Source organism: Lepisosteus platostomus, chromosome 10, assembly GCF_059453375.1.
Source record: "Lepisosteus platostomus isolate fLepPlt1 chromosome 10, fLepPlt1.hap1, whole genome shotgun sequence".
Lineage (NCBI taxonomy): Eukaryota > Metazoa > Chordata > Actinopteri > Semionotiformes > Lepisosteidae > Lepisosteus > Lepisosteus platostomus.
In genome coordinates, this window is record NC_142620.1 from 21285729 (window position 1) to 21308121 (window position 22393).

The following is a 22393-nucleotide window of genomic DNA, read 5'->3' on the forward strand; positions in this document are numbered from 1 at the left end:
GGCTCTGAAGCTGGAAACTGCATACTGGGACTGACGGTGGTCTGTTGCATTTTGATGACACAGACATCTGCGGCTGGCCTGTGTGCGTTCCTCATCAGGGATAATTGTTGTGTGCTGTTGTTTTTGTTTTCACATGTTTGCTGAAATAAGATGTTTACAATAAATACTGCAGTTTATGGTGCACACACATACACATACAGTGTCTTAATGTGGGTGCATGCATGCCTAAGTTCTATTTCCTCTCTAGACCGAAGCTCTGCTCAGGTAAACCAAGTCGCCTACACTCATTGCTAAAAGCAAGCTTACCAAACCCACATACCGTACTCTTTTTTTGGCAAGAATAGAGCTTTGTGTGATTTCATAACGCAAAGAGTGATTACAATGTGGAGCATGCAAGTGCTGTAGATGGAAATGTAGCTTAAAATATCCCAGAAGCATTTTATCACGAGGGATAGAGATCTGAATGCTTTTTTGAGCAATGGAAAACTTCTACATATTAAAACAATGATAAAGGAAACCACATATAATAGTTTAAATATGTTCTTCTGTCACTGTTTTAAGCGTTAAACTGTTTTAAGTGTAGTGTGTAATTGGTTGTAAGTGTTTTTTTAAAAGGAGATAGGGTTTTGAAAATGGCTTTAAATGTTTTATGTGCAGTTGTTTTTTTAAATATCTTCTATAGTTTAGTTGTTCTCAGATCATTTTGAAATGGCTTGATTTGTATTCAGTTTTTTTGTCAAGGTCTCAGTTAATTGGACAAGTATTTGCATAATAATGACACCTTTATTTGAAACTTAGTGCCTTTCAGCCAACTTTTAAAAATAAAAGTTATGATGTTAAAATGTTTGACTACGCTTAAAAAAATAGAGGCTGAATTGAACACAGCACTGGGTTTTAAAAAAGCCTAATTTAACATAGATATTCTGTGGGGTTTTTAACATTTTCTGTTAGTATGAATTATTAAAACTTCCCTTTCAATTTAAGACCCCCAGCTTAAACATAAAATTGATCTGAAGTCTATAATTATTAGAAAGAATGTAGTTTACCAGGTTAATACGAAGTGCTCTCACTATTGGACTTATGTTGAAAACTGCTTGTTTTCTGTGGTTTAATTACTGTACAGCATTAAGAGTGCCATAGATGCCAAATGTAGAAGGTAAGAGTGTCTTCTGCAAACAGGGTTTAAAGTTGTATTTACATTCTTACCTAAACACTACTGTTGTACTGTATATGAAGAGCAGTAATCAAATAGTAGCATGCAGGTTGTTTCTAGTATGCTGGTAAAATGTAGCAGCCACTGAGAAACTGGTTGTGCCAAGCCTGACTTGTGTTTTCGGACAGATTGTTTCAATGAAGTGTGTTTTTTGTCAGATTAATGGTTTATGCATTCCTTCCTTTTATCCCTTGCTCATTATACTTGAGTCATCTGAAAAAAATAATACTGACTAGGTTCTCATCAAAACACTTCAAGCCATACTCTCAATAAATCATCCCTTTTTTTCTGACGTTGGCAGCAGTCTCTCAGGGTGTGTTATGACATTCATCTGGAATGAGTAAGAGGAGGTACCAATCATCATAGAAAAAAACAATGAAAAAGTAATGGTGAAACATGAAGGAGCAACACTAATTCTGTTCTCTGCAATGACAAAAAAAAACATTTCAAGCCTCTTTTTACTCATATGTTTCACCTTCTTGAATCTGAATCTTTTAGAATCCTTTGAGAAACAGCTTGGTGAGATTCTGGGATCAATTACTTCTGCAAGTAAAATATGTGAATAGCCTCTTGACTGTAGCTTTTATTATGTTTTTATGTTTTAAGTACATCTGAGCTTTTGCCCAGATGTAATACTGTATGTATTACTATATTCTGTACAATATAGTACACTATATGGTATGTAATATGGATGTACTGTAATACTGTATGGGAAGATATTTTTATATTTTTACATTTTTGGAAGTGCTATAGCAATAGCTATAGCAATAGTTACTAAAATGCGTAGAAAAGACACAATTTTGGGTCCTAAGCAGTACTAGAATTCTTTAATGTTCCCACTGCTTTGCTGTAATTATCATTATATAACCATGCGTGGGAGACATTCAAAATGTTGTGGCTTGGTACTGTATATTGTCACAGATATTTGATCATTTCAGCGCCAAGTTTTAATAAGGCCTATCTCTATATGTTACTTTTCTAAAACGTTTATTTATGACTTACATGACTTTTGTGGAAATGAAAGACTTAAATACAACTTCTGATCTTATCAAGATCTTTTGGCGATATTTGGAAGATCCGAAGTTTGTAGTTAAAAGCAGCATGTGCCAGGATTTGCATGCAGACCAACTTCATGGAAAACCTAGATGATTAGTCTAGTCGTCTCTGGATAACCATGGGCAATTTATTACATCATCTGGCTCATGCACGATGCAGTTCAGTGACAACATTGTTCCTGCTCCCGTTGCCCATGTGAGGAAATGTTACCAGCAGGCTACACACTCGCAGCTCTGAGACTTGAACCTTCAGCCACCTGGCTCCCTCTTGATCCCCCTGTCCTGACCTGGGGCCCGAGTGTTTTGAAATTGCCGAAATGCAGCTCTCCCTAATGAGAGACTCTTCCATTGAACCGGTTTATGGGGAAGTCGGCCAGCATCATTAAGCATTTCATAATTGCCATTTCCAGCCAAACACAAAACTGAAACATCTGCTCAAGCTTCCCAAACAGCCATTGCCAGAACACGGTCTGTCCAACAGAAGACATCGGAATGTTTCCCATTAAACCGATTAAGCCATTGCGGCCATCTACAGTATGAAAGCCTTACTTTTAAATGCAATTCATTTGAGCTTGTGAAATATTTCTGATAAGACAATCAATTACAGCTAGGAAAGAAGATCAATTCATTTAAAAAGCTACTAAGTAAATGTGGTAACGATAATGATGAAACTTTGCAGTAGTAAATAAAGCTTCAGCTGGATAGTTAGCTTTCAGTTGGTAAAACCTCTGAGACTCATAACTACTGTGTGATGAATAAATGCATCATTGTTTTGTAGAAACTTGCTGAACAGTCCCCTTCAGTAAACACATTGCTAACAGCCTTTTGTTTGGCCAGGCCCTGCTCTTGAGTCACTTTCCACAAGACACAGCACTAATTCTCTCTCCCTCTCTCTCGTTCGATTCCTGTGAGCAATCTAGTTTCCTGTGGCACTGAGTGGGTTGCTGCTTCTCAGTAACCCAGAACCATGGCCTGCAGTCGCCACCTTGAGAAAGCTGGGGCCAGGACTGTGGTGCTGCTTGCCCATTGTGTTCTCAGTGTACTCAGAAACCGTCTCTTTCTGCCGGTTTCCTTCAAAGTAGCTGTTTCTGCCTGAGCATGGTCCTTAGTAGCTTTGGTTAATTTCCGTAGCCGATCTTAATGAGGTAGTAAAAAACACAAATCAACAATTAAAGGGCCTACTTTGGCCTGCTTGTTGGCCTAGCTATTGACTGCTCCCTGCTGGCAGGAGTTATTGATCCTGATAGCATAGATTTCCAGTTGGGATGTTTTTGCAAAGTGCAAGGCTGCAGATAGGAAACCGGACACTAACCAGTTTGTTGGTCTTGGCTTTAGTGTTGCTGATCAGGTGATGTGGAAGTTTGCCCTCAATCAACGGGGTTCATTTCCAGCTTGTGCATGTTGTCCAAGTTTGCTGCATAAATTTCACACAAAGCATAATATAAAGGGATTCAGTAGCGTTTCGTAGGCTTCCGGCAGAGACATCTGACCTGTGCAGAATGTTGTATAGTGCAGTGAACAGAAACTAGACATAGGTCTGCATGACCATTTTGAAAAACAAAACAGCCAGTGTAGCTCAGAAACCTCTGTCTAATGCAGACTAATAACCCAACCTTTGTGGGTGTTGGCATTTCATATTAAATTGAGCAGTGTTTTACATGAAGATGTGTACTGTGTATTGTACATACACAAATGAAACCCCAAGCACAAAACATACCATGTGCACACATGCTTTTTTGAAGGTTTGACCTGCTGCATCAAACACACAGCTTCCTGACACCTTATAGTGCTACTTTAAGTGTCAAATCACCCTGAGCACTCCGGAAATCAGCTGGCGTGAAAACAAATTGCAAATTGGTTGAGATTCTGAGGTGGTTAAGATGGAGACATGAACTTTCAGAGTGAGGTGGCGCTGTGGGCTGCTGACAGACTCTGTGCCTTGTCAGGGCCTTGGTAATGAGAGCTGTGCAGTCGTATTAGATCGTAAGAGATAATTACGTTGAGCTGCATCTAAAGCAGTGGCACTAATAAGCTGGCGTCTGATTTTGAGTGCATTTACAGATGATTGCAAGGCCATGAAACAATCTCCCATTGTCAAGATCAGACCCATCCTAATTTATTGCAGATGGCATAATGAAAACTCCCTTGTCAAGCTTTTCAGAGTTCAATAATACCTCTTGTGTCTACAGAGAGGCCCTCCATCCTTTGTTCAAGGCTTTCTTGTGTTAGTGAAAGAAGGCTTTTTTAATTTTGCATTTTATTTTAGAAGTTCCCTTCTGTGCATTCAGATTGTATTTTGAGTCCTTCCAGAGCACACCAGTATGTGACTGTGGGTGAATAACATCCAAACTGCTGGTATTTGGAGGAAATAGTGAGAGAGAGAAAATAAAGGAAACGGGCCTTTTAAAAGCAATGGATATTTTATCTCCTCAAATCACAGATTGATCACTGTCCTGCTTAGCCAAACTTTTACCTCCAGTATTTGTATTTCTCGCAGGAAAGACAATAAAAATGCAATTTTACCAAATATTTACACTGTAGCAGCCTCTGACATGGCCTTCATCCCCTTACTCCCTTAACTTTGTGTTTCTCAAATATGATACGTTAGATCCAGTGGAATAAAAGGCTTTTTGAGGACACTGTTCCAGCACTTTCCTCGAGCGAGATCACGCCTTTGCCGTGTAATGCGACCTCCACAAACACTGGAAACTGGGTCGAGAGCACTTCCACTCTTGCGCCTCTGGAAAAGAGGTCTTTATGAGCGCAGTCGGGCTTATCTGGTGCCTGCAGAGCTGAGGAAACGAATGTTAAAACCGTTACCTACGGTGTCATACCGGTTGATGTGGTGACGGGGAAAAAAGGACCTTGATTGGAAGAGGCTTTCTGACCAATTCCAGAAAAAATGCAGTGCGAGGGTTTCAGGTGCAATTCAAAGAGTTTGTTTTTGTGAATCAATGAAGGCAGGGAGGGTGTGTGTGTGTTTCATGGTGATGGGGGCTTAGGGTAATGATAGCACTTGGTTCTCAAGGGGCCAGAAAATTTAAACAGCGTTTCACTTTGTTTTGTCTGCTTGCTGCCTGCTTCAGGCTGTCACTTCTTGTTAGCTGAGTGAACTTAAAGAGACACTGACTTCCTCCTCTCCTCTTTTCTTCCTTTTTAACCTTTCCCCCCCGATGATTAACCCCTTGAAAACTTCCTCCAAACAAAAAAAGGGACGCTTCTACAGGGCAGATTTATTATTCACACATGGTAAAAAGAAACATTGCACTTTCCTAGAGGGTCACATGCACCACACAGTACCCTCCCCAGATTTGACCCATCGTGTCTAAAGCTGCAGAGCACGAGGGCAAGTAACCAAATCTCATGATGCAAAGGACCGGCCGGGTGACCCCCTGAGTTCCAAAAGTTACCTCACCCCGACAGGCTCGCACCGAACTGTTTCATAGGCAGAAGATTCCATCAACGTCAAACTTTTCTTTTTAATGTTAGTTTTTGGACACATACAGCTAAAAAACAACACACACATTTAAAAAAGTGTTTTGATTCAAGTTCTGTCTTCCCTGTCTGTGACTAGTTTCTTGATATGTCCATAGCTTTTTCTTCATAGGGAACGTGAGCTGGGTGTACAGTACACCGTCATGAGGCACATTCGTTTTACCCTACTGATGAAGTGTTGTTGCTGTAGTCATTGTTCTCAGTATGAGTAAGATAGGTTCAGATATTAGGTGAGAAGCCAGAGGTGCAAACCTACAATCAATGGCATTGTGGCTGAACACCTCTAAACAAGTACCCCCCCCCCCCCCCAAACACAGTAGGGTAGGTGAACTTCTGGGAAAGATACAGAAAATCCACCTCTGATGATATCTCAGGTTTTTCTCCTTTCTTAATTTCTTAAATATAAAATAAAGGGTTAAGAAAAGGGAACTGAGTGTGTTGCTGTCAAAATCTTTATCTAAAGTGTCTGTGCTTTGTTGGGGGTAGAGTCAAGAAAGCTTTGTATGATTCTGAAGCAGTTCTTCAGATTGGCCACGTGAGAACGCATTTTTCACAAACGCAAGGTGTCATTACTTGTGTTTACTTGCACAGTAATCACAATCTTTCTAACATGACAAGAGCAGTAAAGCCCTCCTGCTTGTGTTTTTACCCATACAGCATGTCTGTCTATAGCAGGTGCGGTCCATACCTGTCTCTGTGCGTTAAGACCTGGTCTTACTCTTCTCCCGCTGTCAGTTCCTTACCAGGACACTTCACGGACTGGCTGTGTCAAGAGCCAGTTTAGTCTGAGCTTGAGGATGACAGGCTAGTAAAGATGGCATTCTTGTGCTTTTTTCTCTTGCACTGCTGAATTAAAACCAAAATTCTCTGTTTTGCTAAGTTTGATACTGTATACCTTTTAGATCAACAGAAGCACCTCCGAGTCAGTTCTGAAAGAAATGCCTGACATGCACAATTATTTGCTTTTAGTAGGACCTACAGTACATGTGCACGGTCACACCTCAGCAGCATGTTTTCGGCTGCAGGTTGAGGTGAAGTATTTAATTCGTGCAATGCCTCTCTGTTTTTTAGAAAAAAATGTAGACAGCTCTTTCACTCTAAGCCTTTGGTAGCTGTTTGATAACCGTTTTAGCAGGTGCAATAGCTCTTCACTTTTGTATAGTGTGCCGTTTTGGCCCTGTTATTCATAGCAAAATGAAATGGCTTTAGTTCTGAGGGTCAAGTTGTTCCTCAAATCTTTTTTACAGAGCGTGGGCCTGATTGTTCCTGTAGCCAGCTGTGGACATATAGCCCGTTTAATTCATTCACTATGGAGTGGGCAGTGTGCCCACTGAGAAAATAAAGCCCAGTGTGTTTGAAATCCATGATGTCATGATTAGTAACAGCAACACCTTCTTCCTAGCACTAGATATTCTGTGTGACTTGCCCCAGTGCCCTTTCAAGCGTGTTTGTGTGTTGTAAATGTTCAGGTGACATTCTGTCTTTTGTAAAAGACAGTGGAATTGCAGCAACAGACTAATCTAAATGTATATTGCAGGAACAATCATCTTATCTTTAAAAATATTTGCTTTAGTGCAACATTTCCCGTACGTATTATTAAACTGCATTGACGTTTTTAAAATTAATTCTACTATACTTTAACTTTAGCATTTTACCTTTAAACTTTTGCAATTATTTTTGAGAAGCATGGATAAAGGAATTTTGCCCTGGAACCTACAGCTTTTGAAAAAACGTCTTTGAGCTTTGAAAAGAAGAATCTGTTCTACATGAGCCAGCAAAACGGGCTATCACCCCAAAGGACAGATCTCAGTACATTAACATGCATTATCGCTGGACAGATTTGGTGGCGTTTCGAGTGGGCAAGTTGATTTTATCATATGATTTGCTCGATGGATAATGATTCCATTTCACAAGGAAATGGGTGTTTAAAGTACATTTTCCAAACTAATGCCAAAACTGAATATTCAGATAAAGCACATCTGTGCCATTCTATCTTGAAGCCAGGTTCTCCAAGGTTAATTCTCCTTTCTTATTGAGAATGTCCAATGTCTAAAGACACAGACCATCATATTCATCTTTATTACTCTAGCAAATATTGCCTTGTAAAGTTTGGCAATTTTGCCAGGAACAAAATCTTAAATCATGAGAATCATGAGAAATTGGGATCAGATGGTGGGTCTGACTGATTGCCTTCAAGGTTCCTTTAAATAAAACCCATTAAATCTCAAGATCAAGGTTGAAAAGAAGTTCCAGTACTGTACAACCCTGTCTGTAAGTAGCTCCAAAATGCCTTACTAATTTTCAAGTGAATTAAAGAATCACAAAGTCACAGAGGAACTTGTTGAGTTAAAAATACAGGCTGGAAACACAGTACTTGAACTCAAGGGTTGATGTACAGTTTATTTACTTGTCACTGAAGTCTAAAATGGAATTTTGTGCGGGAGAGTTTACGGTACACTGCTTTCAGACAATGCGCTATTTGTGTAACCCGTTGATGAACTGTAGTGAGATTGTGGTGACTGTGATGCATTGACTGATTTTGTAGGTGTAGAAAGCTGTGGGTGTTTCCTTTCTTTTATCAGAGATCAAGGTCATTGCCACAACACTGCTGCTGAACTGGTCATCTCCACTGACACTGATGTCATAGAAACATTTTCTTCATCAGCTTCGTTGTGAAAGTTGAAGAGTGGTCGGTCAAGTTGAGGAAAGACCTTGTGTTTTCTATTTTTTGTGTGACCTGCATAGTACACACTGTTGATATTTGGTATTTCCATTCTCAGCATGTCCTGCTTCATGTGATGGTACTTATTGTTTCCAACTTCCATCCTCTCACGACACCCTCTACAACGAAAATAGGGAAACTGAGTGACTAAACAGCCACTCTTTTTTGACTTTTCTACAAGCTTGCTTACAATAGAGGTCAGTGAAATAAGGACAGTAAAACTATGGTAAAAAGAGAGAAACTAGTTGCATTATTAAGTTAAAAAAAACACTCATTGCAAGTGATCTGTCTGGCCCACTAAAAAGGGCCTTTCCAATTACTCAGACCGACTGTTGGCTGTGCCAAATGTCCAGTTTCATTATCCTGAAGTTCAGATAGTTTTTAGGCATCTGCATTTTTTTTAAACAAAACTTTGATTAATTTTAATAAAGCAAGAGACCTTGAAATGTTTCATGGGGGTGTGACTGATGGATCAAGGCAGCTCCAGCCTCAGACTGGTACCACAACCTCTCTGATAAGAGCAGCACATAATAACCCCACACTCCCTGTGAGCAAAGGGATTGACTAATGTACAGTCTTGAAAGCCTCCCTCTTTCATCTTCTGTCTGCTTAACTTTTTAATTTCCCAGTAGCAAAAGCATACTTTTGCCTGCACTTTCATCCCCACCATTTTTGCTGTGCAACTCCAGAGGATGAAAATAATTGATGCTTGGAATTTTCACTTATTGGAATTCTTTCTTTTCTTTATTGTCTGGACATGTGTGGACAAACCTGGAGTACCGTGGTTTTTTTAAATGTATTTCTGGCTTATTCTTTGCCTTTGCTATTATATGACAATATCAAAAATCTATAATTATAGGAGTTTTTGCTGTTAGTTTCCAGAACTGAAAAGCTGTTGGTATTTATTACACCACAGAGGAGTCGTAATAATGATAGAGACATCAATTGACGATGGTTGCTATAAATTACAATTCACTATCAAATGATTGATGTGTAGATCTGTGTATCAAAGACTGTTTGCCATATATCTTTATTTAAATGCCACTAACGATGTTTGAGCTTTGTATAATATGACTGTTGGCACAATTGTCACCTGACATGTCACCATGTGACCACTTTTGAAATGAATTTAGGCATCAACCCCGATCTCAGCTATAATCACTGGAATCTGTCAGTTTCATGTCTGGGTTTGGAACCGGAGACCTGAGGCACTCTCATTCAGACACATGCAAATCACCGAGACTGAGAGAGCTGTCTTTAGCTCTCTGAAATCTAGTCTATTTATATCTAGGAGAATCCCCAGGAAAGACAGGACACTGTTGATCATTATTTGTTGTGTCAATAATAAGCCAAATGTCATGGCTTATCGTAATTGCCAACAATTACACATTAGCAGTGCTTTGCTCCTCTCAGCACATGGATTGCTCTGCATGTTTTGAGGTTAGTACCTTCCATCACAATTGGGTGTTGAATGTAAAGGGCCAAAATAAATATGGAGTGTCAGACCAATTCATATTAAATGCAAACCTATCTGTACACGGCATGATTTGGAAAAATCTGGCAAATGTTAGTTTCCTTATTTAAACGAAACTGAGTTTGAGCAGTAAGTAGTTTTAAAGGGCAATGTTTTTTTTTCACATTTGTTTTTCTGCAATGCTTTTTCTGCTCGTGTTTAATTCTCTCAGCTCCTCTCAAAGGCATGTTTCCTGTGTGGCACTTGGTTGGTCTAAGAATACTAGGCCACATTTGAGAGGAGTCAGCAGAGAACGCGGTGGTTCTGTAAGACATTGCTGCTTTTGGCAGTTAAAATGTGTGTTGTTCCGACATACAGTACAAGCTGGCATCAGCTCAGAAAATCGCGAGACCAGAAGATTTTCAAACAGTATGCACTATGAATGTCTTCACTTAATAATCCTTCTTTATTTATTTCAAACATTACCTACAGTAAGTGGCAACAGTTCCTTGGCTATTTTTGTTGTAAGTGCTGGAGGCAAGCTGTAGAAAGAAAAAAAAATAGATATGTTTCGTCATTCGAAAACGTTTGGTTCCTTTTCTGTAGTGCTCTTTCAAGTGAGGGCTGTTACATGGTCCTGCACAGCGCACCTCTCACAACGCCTCTGTGGTCAGGGAGAGGTGGGAGAACTGAGGAGTGGGTGAATCCCTCTACTTGGGTGCTGTCACTGTTTTTTTCTGGGTCATTACAGTGACGTGCTTCGCCCACTCAGCTTAGAAAACAAGTGTCAGGTTTATTTTGGTACTCTGTGTGTATCATATAGTATGGACCTTAACAGTGTGTGGTACAGTATGTACTGTGGCCTAGCATTCCGTATTCATGTTTAAATGCAGTATAACATACAGTAGATATAAAAAATACTAGTAGCAAGGAGTGAAGACAAAGTATATTGGTTTTGTTCCGGTATTAAAAATGTATGCATGTAATTACCCAAAAATAAAGCTCATATTATATGGTTGCGTATTATTCATATCCATCTCATTAATACAAATGTAAAGTGCTCAACACTAAAGCAAAAATAACAGTTTCAAATCTGATTTCCCAATCCTTTCAGTGTTAACTGTATGTTTCTAAAAAATACAAAGGTTATATATTTAAGAGGAAAACACATCATGTTACTAAAGGGCCTCTACGTGTTTTGACAGCATACGGTGTTTTTATATCATATTATATAGCTTTCATCATTCTTTCTTTTATTGGCATGTGCCACGGCAGGGCACTGTGTCTGCATTAATGTGTTGAGATGTGTCTTATTGTGACAGCTATAAAACCCTTGGACAGTGACATTGAATTGCAGACCTATGTTTCCTATTATTAATAAACCACTGAATGCAAAGCTGAATGTTTAGTACTTCAATCCTGTTTATTTTGCGCTGCTTTATGGATTGATACTAATTCCTGATGTTAAATACGGCCTGGGTCAACATTACTTCAGTGTAGCTGGAGCTTTTACTTCATTGCAGCTGGTTTCCTTAGATTTAGATGATGATCTTAGCCAGATGTGAAGCACGTTACTTAAAGGAACCTAAACGTTCTCATCGAGGAAGTTCAAAACGAGTGCATTTGACAACGACAAAAGGGTTTCTTACTCATATCAACAGTTCTGCTATTGCAGAACTGCTTTACTTAGATCCTTGTAGACATCGTTTAATGGAATAAAAAATGTTTATGCTAAACTCAAATACATGAAGTTGTGCCTCTAATCCTTCAACAGATGTCTCTGGATCTTTTCAGCCTTGAAGTGTATAGTTTCCCATTCCAGGTTCAATGTTCTCTAGGAGACTGACCCTGTGGTGGGTCAGGATGTGAAACCGAGAGTCTTTCATACCTAGTTTTCTTCCAAATGATTTAAATTGTGGTTCATTTCAGTTCCCACACTATCCTGTCAATACACTGCCATTGATATCTATTCATATCAAGAGTAACCAATCCAGTTTTGCCAAGGCTGGAATTGTTCCTCTTGATAACACTTGGCGTGCCTTCATACTGTTGCAGATTTTGCAAAGTATTGTGAAAAAATGAGGCTGAATATCCATATATATATAAACATGATGTAAGGTCAGAAAAATGTGACAGATCAGCAGTTTGTGATTATACGAAGCTCAGCAGCTGGACATTGGTTAACATTAGCTTTCCAAGTTGAACTCTCCTTGCAGCCCAGAAACGAGAACTCTGTACACTACTTGGCACTAAGTCAAAACATCTTCTGTATGCCATTGGCTTAGACTTTATCGGAAGCAGACAAATTAAAAGTTAAAATAATAATAATTGCTTACACTTATATAGCACTTTTCTGGACACTCCACTCAAAGCGCTTTACAGGTAATGGGTACTCCCCTCCACCACCACCAATGTGCAGCATCCACCTGGATGATGCGACGGCAGCCATAGTGCGCCAGAATGCTCACCACACATCAGATATCAGTGGGGAGGAGAGCAGAGTAATGTAGCCAATTCATAGAGGGGGATTATTAAGAGGCCATGATAGGTAAGGGCCAGGACACCAGGGTTACACCCCTACTCTTTTCGAGAAACGCCCTGGGATTTTTAATGACCACAGAGAGTCAGGACCTCAGTTTTACATCTCATCCGAAGGCCGGCGCCTGTTTACAATATAGTGTCCCCATCACTATACTGGGGCATTAGGACCCACATGGACTGCAGGGTGAGCACCCCTGCTGGCCCCACTATCACCTCTTCCAGCAGCAACCTTAGTTTTTCCCAGGAGGTCTCCCATCCAGGTACTGACCAGGCTCACACCTGCTTAGCTTCAGTGGGTTGACAGTTGTGAGTTGCAGGGTGATATGGCTGCTGTAAATAAACACACAAGAATCACAGTTTTAAGGCTCCTAAAGCTTACCTTTACTTATTAATTGTTGTGCACAGACATTATTCCCTCAGAAACCATGATGCAAAGAATGAAGCAAAACAAAGAGAGCCTGTTGAAAATATATTAGCTTATCCTTTTTGTCAATACAATAGTTGTTTTGCAGCAGTAGTCACTTCTTTTTTCCCAAATTTATTTATGTACATGAAATACATATTCTTTTTTCCAGGAAATGTTTTGAGGAAATGAAAATTGCTGATGTTTCTTGCGAAACAGCCTTGGTATCCTTGCTTACTTAATGAAAAATTGCAGGATATAACTGGCTCAAAATTCTGCACATGGCCTATTTACAATGAGAGAAAAGTCTTTCACAATGCTTTGGTCCCTAGAGAGGATTAAACCAGCTGACACAGCCAAGAGTTCACAGCTGGACACTTTTTTCATACATGTTTTTAACATCTTCCTCTTGGTAAGATTTTACTAGAAAAGGGTTATGCGAGGGGACATGAGTGATTAAGCAATCTGTCCATGTCAGTCAGGAATTTGTTTTATTCAGTGTCTTCACATAGTGAGGTCTTTTTCAAACTGTTGTTCAATCGTGTTATCTGGGTAACGGGCAGTATCATGAAGAGAATAATATCCTGCTGTATTGAAAGGCCCTACAAACTAATACTGTATTGCACAGTTTTCCCACAAATATATTCCATTTTGGTACTGTGTAATCTTTGGCTTAAACTCCTGCTTCTATGGATAGATATTGCTGCATTTGTGTCTGATGTCTTTTGTGCTTGGTGTTCTTTCATAAACACATCCCTGCAAAATTCTCTACATCTCTGCATGTTTTTGAGGGCTCCAAAATAAAACAGTTGTCAGAATTACAAAACTAAGTTGTGTGAAGCAAATATGCAAGACTTTGTCATATTACTGATGCTTTATTTATCCTGTTGTGTGTATTCTACTTGTTCCTCTAATGATGTTTCTGATTGTGGTGTTATTAGCTATGTTCATTTATGTCACAGCACATAAGCTGCTGCTCCTGAACTGACTTGTCAAATCTGTGTCAAGAGTCTTCCTGAAAAAAAAAAATCTCATGCCTGATGCTTTCTGCCTCTTCAGACATTGTGCCACTTTTTGAAAGCTGATACTTGATTTTTGTTCCTTCGGCACCAAGCAACAGCACTGTGAAGTCACAAAAATCATCTAGGACACAATTTAAAGAGTCTCAACAGGCCTTTTGGTTCTTGAAACATTGCTCTAACAAAGTGCTGTGTGTTTACCATGGGAAATTATTTGTGTTATATGGGTCATCAAAATGAGCAACTCGGTGGTGCAGATGTTAGCATTGCTGCCTTGCAATTCAATTCCTGAGGTGCTATCTGTGTGGAGTTTGCATGTTCTCCCATATTGTGTGGATTTTTCCTGGGTGCTTTGGTTTCCTCCCACAGTCCAAAGGCGTGCTGGTTGGTTTCTGTAAACCTTTGGCCCCGACGTGAGTGTGTGCCCTGGCATCCTCTCCTGGGTGCATCCTGCCTTGCGCCCATTGCATGCTAGGATAGGCTCCGGCTCCCCCCCACCTCACAAGCTGTGAATTGGCTAAAGCAGTTAGAAAATGGATGGATCATCAAAATAAAAAGTATTTGTGTTGGACGCTATCCCACATAGCACTGATAAAATAGGTTCCTTTGGCAAGGAATTTGGACAACTATAGTCAAAGTCTGCATAACATGGACTGTTGCACCTCCAGATTTTGCAGTCTTTTACTGTTCAAAGACTTATTGTCATAGCAAAATGTTTTTTTTTTAAATAATAGCAAACTTCTTCATATATTTCATAGTTAATTCCTATTATAACATTTCTTCTATGATGGATTTGTATGTTAGCGAGAGCTAATGAGGCCTAATAGGAGACAGGAGTCATAGTATTTTTTTATGAATTTTCCTCTTTTCTGTTGATGCGTTCCAGTTGTGCTCTCTGCACTACTTCAGTGGTGTGTGGATTTCTGATCTACAGGTAGCCGAGGGGTTCCACTGTTAACAGGGTGTTTTGTATTTCAGAGTTCGTCCAATGTGCAGAGGATTCTAGGTATGTGACAGCTGCTTTGGGAAACACATGGAGCCACAGCGTCAACACCAGGCTCATTGTGCAGTATTTGGACTCCCAGCGCAGACAGGTATGATTGTCACCTTGACAAGGGCTGCTCACCAACAAAGCAGGCAGGGTATTTGGGGCAACAGTCTGTTCCGATCAGGCAAGCTGTTGCAGGTAAAAACCTTACAGGACTTTGCCAATAAATGTAAATCTGATCAGACTAAGTATTTCATATGTCTTTTGATCAAGTGAAGGAATTCCTGAAGGGGATCTGTTTTACGTATAAAGAGCCCTGATCAAAGAGTTCTGTTCAGATTGTGTAATGTGAAGTAAAAGAGGCTTGACTGTAAAGGGAATGTGAGGTAAAGGGAGTCAGTTGATGTATTTGAAATATTGTAAACAAAAGGATCTCTTTGGTAGAGTGTTTCAGGGAGAAGGGTCCATAGTTGACAATGTTCGTGTACCTGACCACCACTGTTGTAAATATAAAAGACAGAAAAATGTTAAATGTCAAATGTACTGGATAAATAGTCAGTTGGATGTGATCATGTTTATTTTATTTCCTGCTTCATCTCTGTGTCTTGTCAGCAGTGCTGTTTTGGCTAGCACTAATCAAAGAAAAGCAGTATCCATGATTAAAGGCAGAATATTGGCTAGGAAAGTAAAAAGTTTGATAAGTCACAATCCTTTTCATGGCTTAATAAGATGGAAGGGAAGATATTAGCGCTAGACTGGTTTGTGCTGTAAGAAACAGAGTGATAATGCATTCGGTTTTCAGTGCTTTTTGAACCAATCCAGGTCACAGGCCTTTTTGTCTGCACCTGCGGACCAGCACATAGACCAGAGTACTTCTCTAGCCAGTCCACTGAGACCGAAGGCCTGAGAGAAGCCCGCTGTAGCTTTAAAACACCTGGGAAACCCCCTTCCCTTCATGTGGCTGTGTTGAATTGACCTCTGCAATGAAGCCAAATAGCCCAAAATTAAAAGGAAGGAAACAGGACACAGAGCAAACTTCAGAGTGCCTTAAAAGAGCTCCAAACAACCCCATTTGCTTGATGAATGTTAATCTTTATTCCACTTAATGAGCCATACCTTCTAACGCTAGCACAGCTACAGGCAGCCCACTGTTCCCGACCCTTGAAGTCCTGAAACAAGTTGTAAAAGCCCTGACAATAAACAGTATCCGCTTACCAATAACCCTATTAAAAGTATGATTTTTTGTTGTGCTTATGTAGAGTGTCAAAAATAAAGAATATCAGATGAATGCAGCAGATTCAGATATTCAAAAGTCTCTTTTGCTTTTCCTGTCTTCTCTCCATCCCTGCTGTTTTCTTTTAACGAGGCTTTTGGTGATCTGACGCCAGGAAAACAGGAATTCTTCTGTCTCCCAGGACTCCTTTTTTGCCGTGCAGCAGCTGAATAAACATTCCCTATAAGCCCATGCTCTGAAACTTGGAAATCTGGCATCGCACTTTGGCGCATTTCTGAAGAAAAATAGAGTAGATGGTGGTAGAGAGGTGGAGTTCTGGGTAGAGGGGGTGTGGGGGCATGGCTCCTGATGGGGGAAGAGAGGTCCAGCTGATTTGTTTGTTTGGTCCAGTCTGTGGTCACGGCCTTGGGGCAGCAGACCTGTCACTCATGGCTGGGTTCAAAACTTGGGCACTGATGTTAAGTCATCCAGGCATCGGGAAAACCAGGGCTTGGTGTAGTAAGTGGTGTTGGTGGACCTGTAGGTGGCGCTCATCTATCTGCAGCAGAATTGTTAAACCAGTATTCTGGTTATAGTGACTGTAAGGTGGCAATATGCAGTAGGAGGTCCCACCCTTTGAATGAGATATTAAACTGATGCCCTGACTACTCGATCTTCAAACATGTTATGCCACTTTTCATAATAACAGTGGTGTGAACCTCATTGTCTTGGCTAAATTTTCAATATGGCTTACACACTCTGGGTAACGTTAATTATTCTTAATTATTTCTGACTTCTCCAGCAGATCTGCAAGGTAGTGGGGCTACTGGCTGCACTGTTGTGGTGGTGGATGAAGTGTAAAGCCCTTTAGGGTCCTGTGAAATGATGAAGCACTATAAAATTGTGATCAATTATGTATAATTATTGTGTGGAAAATGTGTGAATAAAGAGCTTTAGTGATTATACCAGTGCAACACTACACCAATGTCAAAGCAGAGCAGATGTAACTACACAGGACCTGATTCAGACTCTCACACACAAGGTATTGTGTAAATCATATACACATTAGTGGACATGTGACTTCATTGCTTTCCAATATCCTGCATACATCTTGGGTGTGGTTCTTTTTTTTAATGTCATTCCACCTCACTGGTACAGTGAGAAAGAACCACATCAGAACAGGTTACTCAAATTGGAATTGCAGAGTATGGTAAGTGGGAAAGAATATCAGTGTTGCACAAATCTTTGTTGCTGTGTTCTTAAATGTTGTATGTCGCAAATAACTTGCAAGCTTCTTTTCAGAACCTGTTTTTTATTTCCTCTTACAAGAAGTAATCCTAACTCCTGTAACAATTTAAGTAAATGCAGGCCGAAAAGAATTCCCTCCAACATTCTGTGCAGCTATGCGGCATGGTGGCGCAGTTGTTAGCATTGTTGCCTTGCAGTGCTGGGGTCCTGGGTTCAGTTCCTGACCTGTGGTGCTATCTGTGTGGAGTCTGTATGTTCTCCTTGGGTTCATGTGAGTTTCCTCTAGGTGCTCCAGTTTCCTCCCACTGTTCAAAAACATACTGGTAGGTTAATTGACTTCTGGGAAAAGCTGGCCCTGGTGCAAGTGTGTACATGTCTGTGCGTCCTGCCTTGTGCCCGTTGCTTGCTGGGATAGGCTCTGGCTCCCTGCGACTCTGAATTGGACGAAGCTGATAGAAAATGGATGGTTATGCAGCTCTGGAGCATTTCTGTGTCGGGTTGCATCAGTGAGCACATTGAAACGATGAGAGGAACTCAGGGGTTTAAGAATATTAAAGACTTAATCCAGTTCTTTTGGTTATTTTTGCATTTGTTGTGTTTGCCATCTTCCAAAAAGAGTAAAAACATGTTCCAGCTTGTTTAGACTATTTAACAGTGAATAGTGAGGATCTCAACCAGCAGTTAATTTGAAGAAGTGAGGGTATTCACTTTAACCATACAGTATGCAGAATCAGAATGCAGTATCTCCTGTGCTGGATCTGTATAGTAGATCAGTCACTAGAGATCCCAGGGCTTTTGAATGATCAGCGTTTTCTGTGCTTTTGGTGTTCTTTTGGTGTGATCAGCTGTTAGAAGTCAAAGAAAATGGAAGAATTGGCTATGATTGGCCTGCTTTGTGCTAGGTTTAAACCGTGAATTCAGATAATCTTCTGAAGTTACTATTTAGATATAAAATATTGTTAGAAAACTGGGGGGGTGGCAGGATATATGAACTGGGGGAATGCACAGTAGTGTACACAGAAGTGTTTCTAACAACTCTTTAACAATCAACAGGGAGGGTAATTTAGCTGGTTTCTAATTATTTTAGGCAAGATATCTGATATGCCAGCTGGAGATGCATTCCAGCAACATCTGGCTCCAAATCACTTTAAAGTTTTTTGTGAGTCTGCACTTTAATTACTTAGAAGGTTTTATTTATTTTTTTTAAGTGTGAATGCATTTCTGCTTAACACATGCAGTCCAGTCTGAACCTTTTGCTTTCTGAAACTGACGTTCCATCAGGGCAGTTGGGATTCAGGCAGGAATCACGTTGGCCAGTCTGCGATGTGCTGATTTCAAGACCACCGAGCTAGGCAAAATCCACCCAATCCAATTCAGCATAGTTTCTGAGTCACCACTGAGCAGGACAGAAAGTTTGAAGTAGTGGTGTCTTCTCTCTTTTTAATTGCATCTCATTTTCTACACTGAATTAATTAAGAACACACATGACATGTGAAGGTGTGCAGCCCTCTAAAAAGCCAGATTCATTTTTTTATTTTTTGTTTATTTTCTGCAAAAGTAGTTCTTATTTGTACTTGTTGAACATGGTCATCGTCGTTCAGTGAAAATAAATGTAAAAGTGGTGTAATAGTGAAACTGTCAAACATACTTGAACTAAATATACTGTAGTCCTTTCCTCATGTTTTTTCCCATTTACTGTGTGTATGTATTGGTGAGTATTCTATATATATCCATCTATAAATATATCCTAATACAGATCAGGTTAATATTTGGAGCGTGTCTCTTTTTGCTCACTGCAAATTCTGACCTTTACCAGTGCTTTGTTATACAAAACATTTGCAAACCTCTGTCTTCTCCATCTTCTACCCTGACAGCCTTAGTCTTTAAGAAGCACACTGTTATGATTTATACAGAGGACATATGGTGTGTAATTCATCATGCTGCTGAAAGTTCATGCAAAGGTTTCACTTCCTACTTTGGTTCTTTGGGGCCAAATCACAGCATGAATAAGGAGGTGTTTTTCCATTTTCTGTTTGCAAGAATGTCTTTGCGTCAGGGACAATACGGCTGTTCGATTTACGGAGAAGAATGGCCACATGTGAGGTGGCTTTCAGGAAGGCTGCTGTGTGCTGGCCTTTTTTCGGGAAGGGCAGCGTTGTCTCGTATTGTCAGGGTGTTTTCTTGAGGTTAAGGGTAATGGCTTTCTCTTCCTGGCACAGCATAACAGTGTGTCCTTGCTCGTTGTTTCCTAAACAAAACAATGTATTTTGTACTAGTGTATTTTATGTCACAGAGCATCTAGGCTGCCATTTTATACAGCATTTACAGGTATTTCAAAACCAAGATTTACAGATGTCAGTCACATTTCCCAGAGGAATACACACTGGAATCTCCAACTACAACTACTATATATACTGTGCTATAAAATACCTATTTTCAAAGAGTAGTGTGTATAGTCAGCATTTTCCTAGGTTTGTCCTATCCTGACCATCTTTTTCTTTCTGAATCATTCTCTGTCCCTCTTGTCCCTCTTGTCCCTCTTTACCAATGTTTTTCAGTGGCAATAATACTTTATTTGAGCCAGAATAAATAAGAGGGGCAAGGTTAAGTTAGAAGCTTCTTGTTTAGAAGGCACAAAAAAATGGATGGTGAAACTTGGTATGGTCACACCACAGGTGAAATCTGTGTCCTTCAGAAATGTGCTGCTTTTGCTGCCAGTTTATGGATAGAGCTTTCTGACCTTGGCTCACTATATACTAATGGTCAGCAGTACGTTAGAAAGGGTCGTCATTGCTTAAAATTGCCTATAAAGTTGATTTCTTTGTTCATGCAAGATCTCTGCTCTATACTGCAGACTTTTTCCATCTTGCAGAGTGTTCTTGCCTTAGTGAACAACCTTCATCCAGTTGCCTGAAAGGAGGAAAAAAAAAGGGGTCTCAAATTTCTCCAGAAGGTTCATCAAACATCTGACATTCCTTTGTATTTATTTTGACTTGAACTTGTGTATCAGTGTTGCTCTGGGCAAAACCAATTTTGGAGGCAAGCTGAAAAAAATTCAATCTTTGTTTTTTTAAACTCAAACACACATTTTATGCTGGAAGGTCATCACTGAAAAGGGCAGTCTTGACATGTTAATGCTTAAGATGCCCATTTTACAGCAGTGTGATCCATTACAGGCAGCCTGAGTTGCAGACTTTAAACATATTGCATTAGTGGGGCAGGGTGGTAGAGTATTAAATGTTATTTCACCTCCATGTCCGGTTATGAAATATTGTTAAAATACCTACCACCTGGTGTTAGTTTTACACACCAGCCTGTAGTTCATTAAACCTGTCTCACGCTGCTATGCAATGGGAGCCCCTGTCTTTGGCCTTTATTACAGACAAGTCTGAGTAGCCCAGTCGAATAACTGGGTGTATTGTGCTCTTTGTTTTGTAGATCATCGTTGCCAAATCCCCAGTGGCTCCCTTTGCTGTGTTTAACTATACCCTCCAGAAAGATGGGCTCCACCTGGAAGGTAAGGACACCTGTTTGTATGGTTTTGGTGCCAGGAGTTGTTCAGGTTCTGTTTGTAAACTTTAGTATGTGTTATTTTTGCTGTCGTGCTTTCTAACTGAGCTCCTTAAGTGCTTTTCGTCAGAAAATTTCCACAAAAGAATTGGGACGTTGCAATAATCAATTTTAGGAAAACCAAATGTGTGACTGTCTTTTCTGCAGTAGTTAAAGACAACATAGGTTGCAGTCTGGGGCTATGTGTGAGATGGAAGAATGATGTTTTTACAATATTCTGCACATTAGGGTCAAAAGTCAAACCAGGATCAAATATCACAGGATCAAATATCAGTCTGAAGAGAGAGCAAAAACAAGTGGGAGAGCACCAGCGAGCAGTGAAAAGCAAACTGTTTCTCTCTCTGACAAAGTGACATACAGTACTGTACAACACGGGAGCCAGTGACATCCGTTAAAGACCAGTCCAAAAAACCTTTCCTCACAGAGTGTGCTGTGGATATTTTAGAATAACACACACAGGGATGAAGATGGACATTGTGCACCTGGTGAAATCGACATTCATTCAGTTTAGAAAAAGTTCTTGTTAGGAAAAAAATATTTTTTTTATTACTTGATTACTTTTTAATAAAACTCCCCTGTTTCTGTGTCAGTGTGTTTCCCATTAATGCAGTGTTTGCGTGCTGCAACTCAAATACGTTTTTGATAATTATGTAAAGGCCTAATGAAAACCTCTCTGTCATACAGTTTTTGTAAAAGCAAACAGACTTCATGGCTTTCAAATGGTCCCGTCAATAGATTCTCAGTGGAATAGAACAAATATAAAACCATCTATCTAAGCTTCATGCAGAAGGTAACACCACAAATTGGTCTGAAAAAATACTGTGTAAAAAATATTTGTATTATAAAGCTTAAAAGTGAAATTTATGTTGTGGTTCTGCAAATGTTTATTTAGTGAGAAAGCGGGTCGGTACGAACAATATTAATGAAATGATAAGATACAATTTTGTTTTTTATCTTGTGTAATAGTCAATAGTTTCTTTCAGTGTGTAACAGGGAAATGTCAAACTTTAGTAATGAGTAAGCGGGGACACTATACTGTAGTCGGCGCTATCTTTTGGATGAGACGTTAAACCGAGGTCCTGACTCTCAGTGGTCATTAAGGATCCCTGTGCATTTTCTCGATAAGAGTAGGGAGTTATTCCAGTGTCTGGGCCAAATTTCCCCCCTCGGCCTTTACCATGACCTCCAAATTCTACCAAAGTATGATTGGCTTGCACTTGCTCTGCGATGGACTGGCGTCCCATCCTGGGTGTACCCTGCCTTGCGCTTGTTGCTTCCCGGTAGGCTCCGGCTTTCCCCGACACTGTATGGTATAAAGCGGTTTGGCGAATGACATGACATATAATTACTGTATATTCTATGTATTACATTCATATGTAGGATGAGTTAACAGTTTTAAGCCCCTAATGAGCTTATTTCAGACAGTGATGGGAATTTTTTTACTCTCAGAAATTGTGTTCTCAAAGCCACAGG

General features: G+C 40.0%; 1 protein-coding gene across 8 annotated transcripts in view; it reads left to right on the top strand.

The window, feature by feature from the left end:
- rad51b (RAD51 paralog B) overlaps positions 1-22393 on the top strand; it is a 182967-nt gene that overhangs the window by 104329 nt on the left and 56245 nt on the right. For 3 of the 8 annotated variants that reach the window (XM_088648767.1, XM_088648768.1, XM_088648766.1), the window contains exons 8-9: positions 14880-14995; positions 20789-20867. In XM_088648767.1, coding sequence (XP_088504893.1) covers positions 14880-14995; positions 20789-20867 — 195 coding nt within the window. Of the gene's footprint in view, positions 1-14879; positions 14996-20788; positions 20868-22393 lie in introns of those variants that run through there. The other 5 variants (XM_088648769.1, XM_088648770.1, XM_088648771.1 and 2 more) reach the window with 3 other exon arrangements.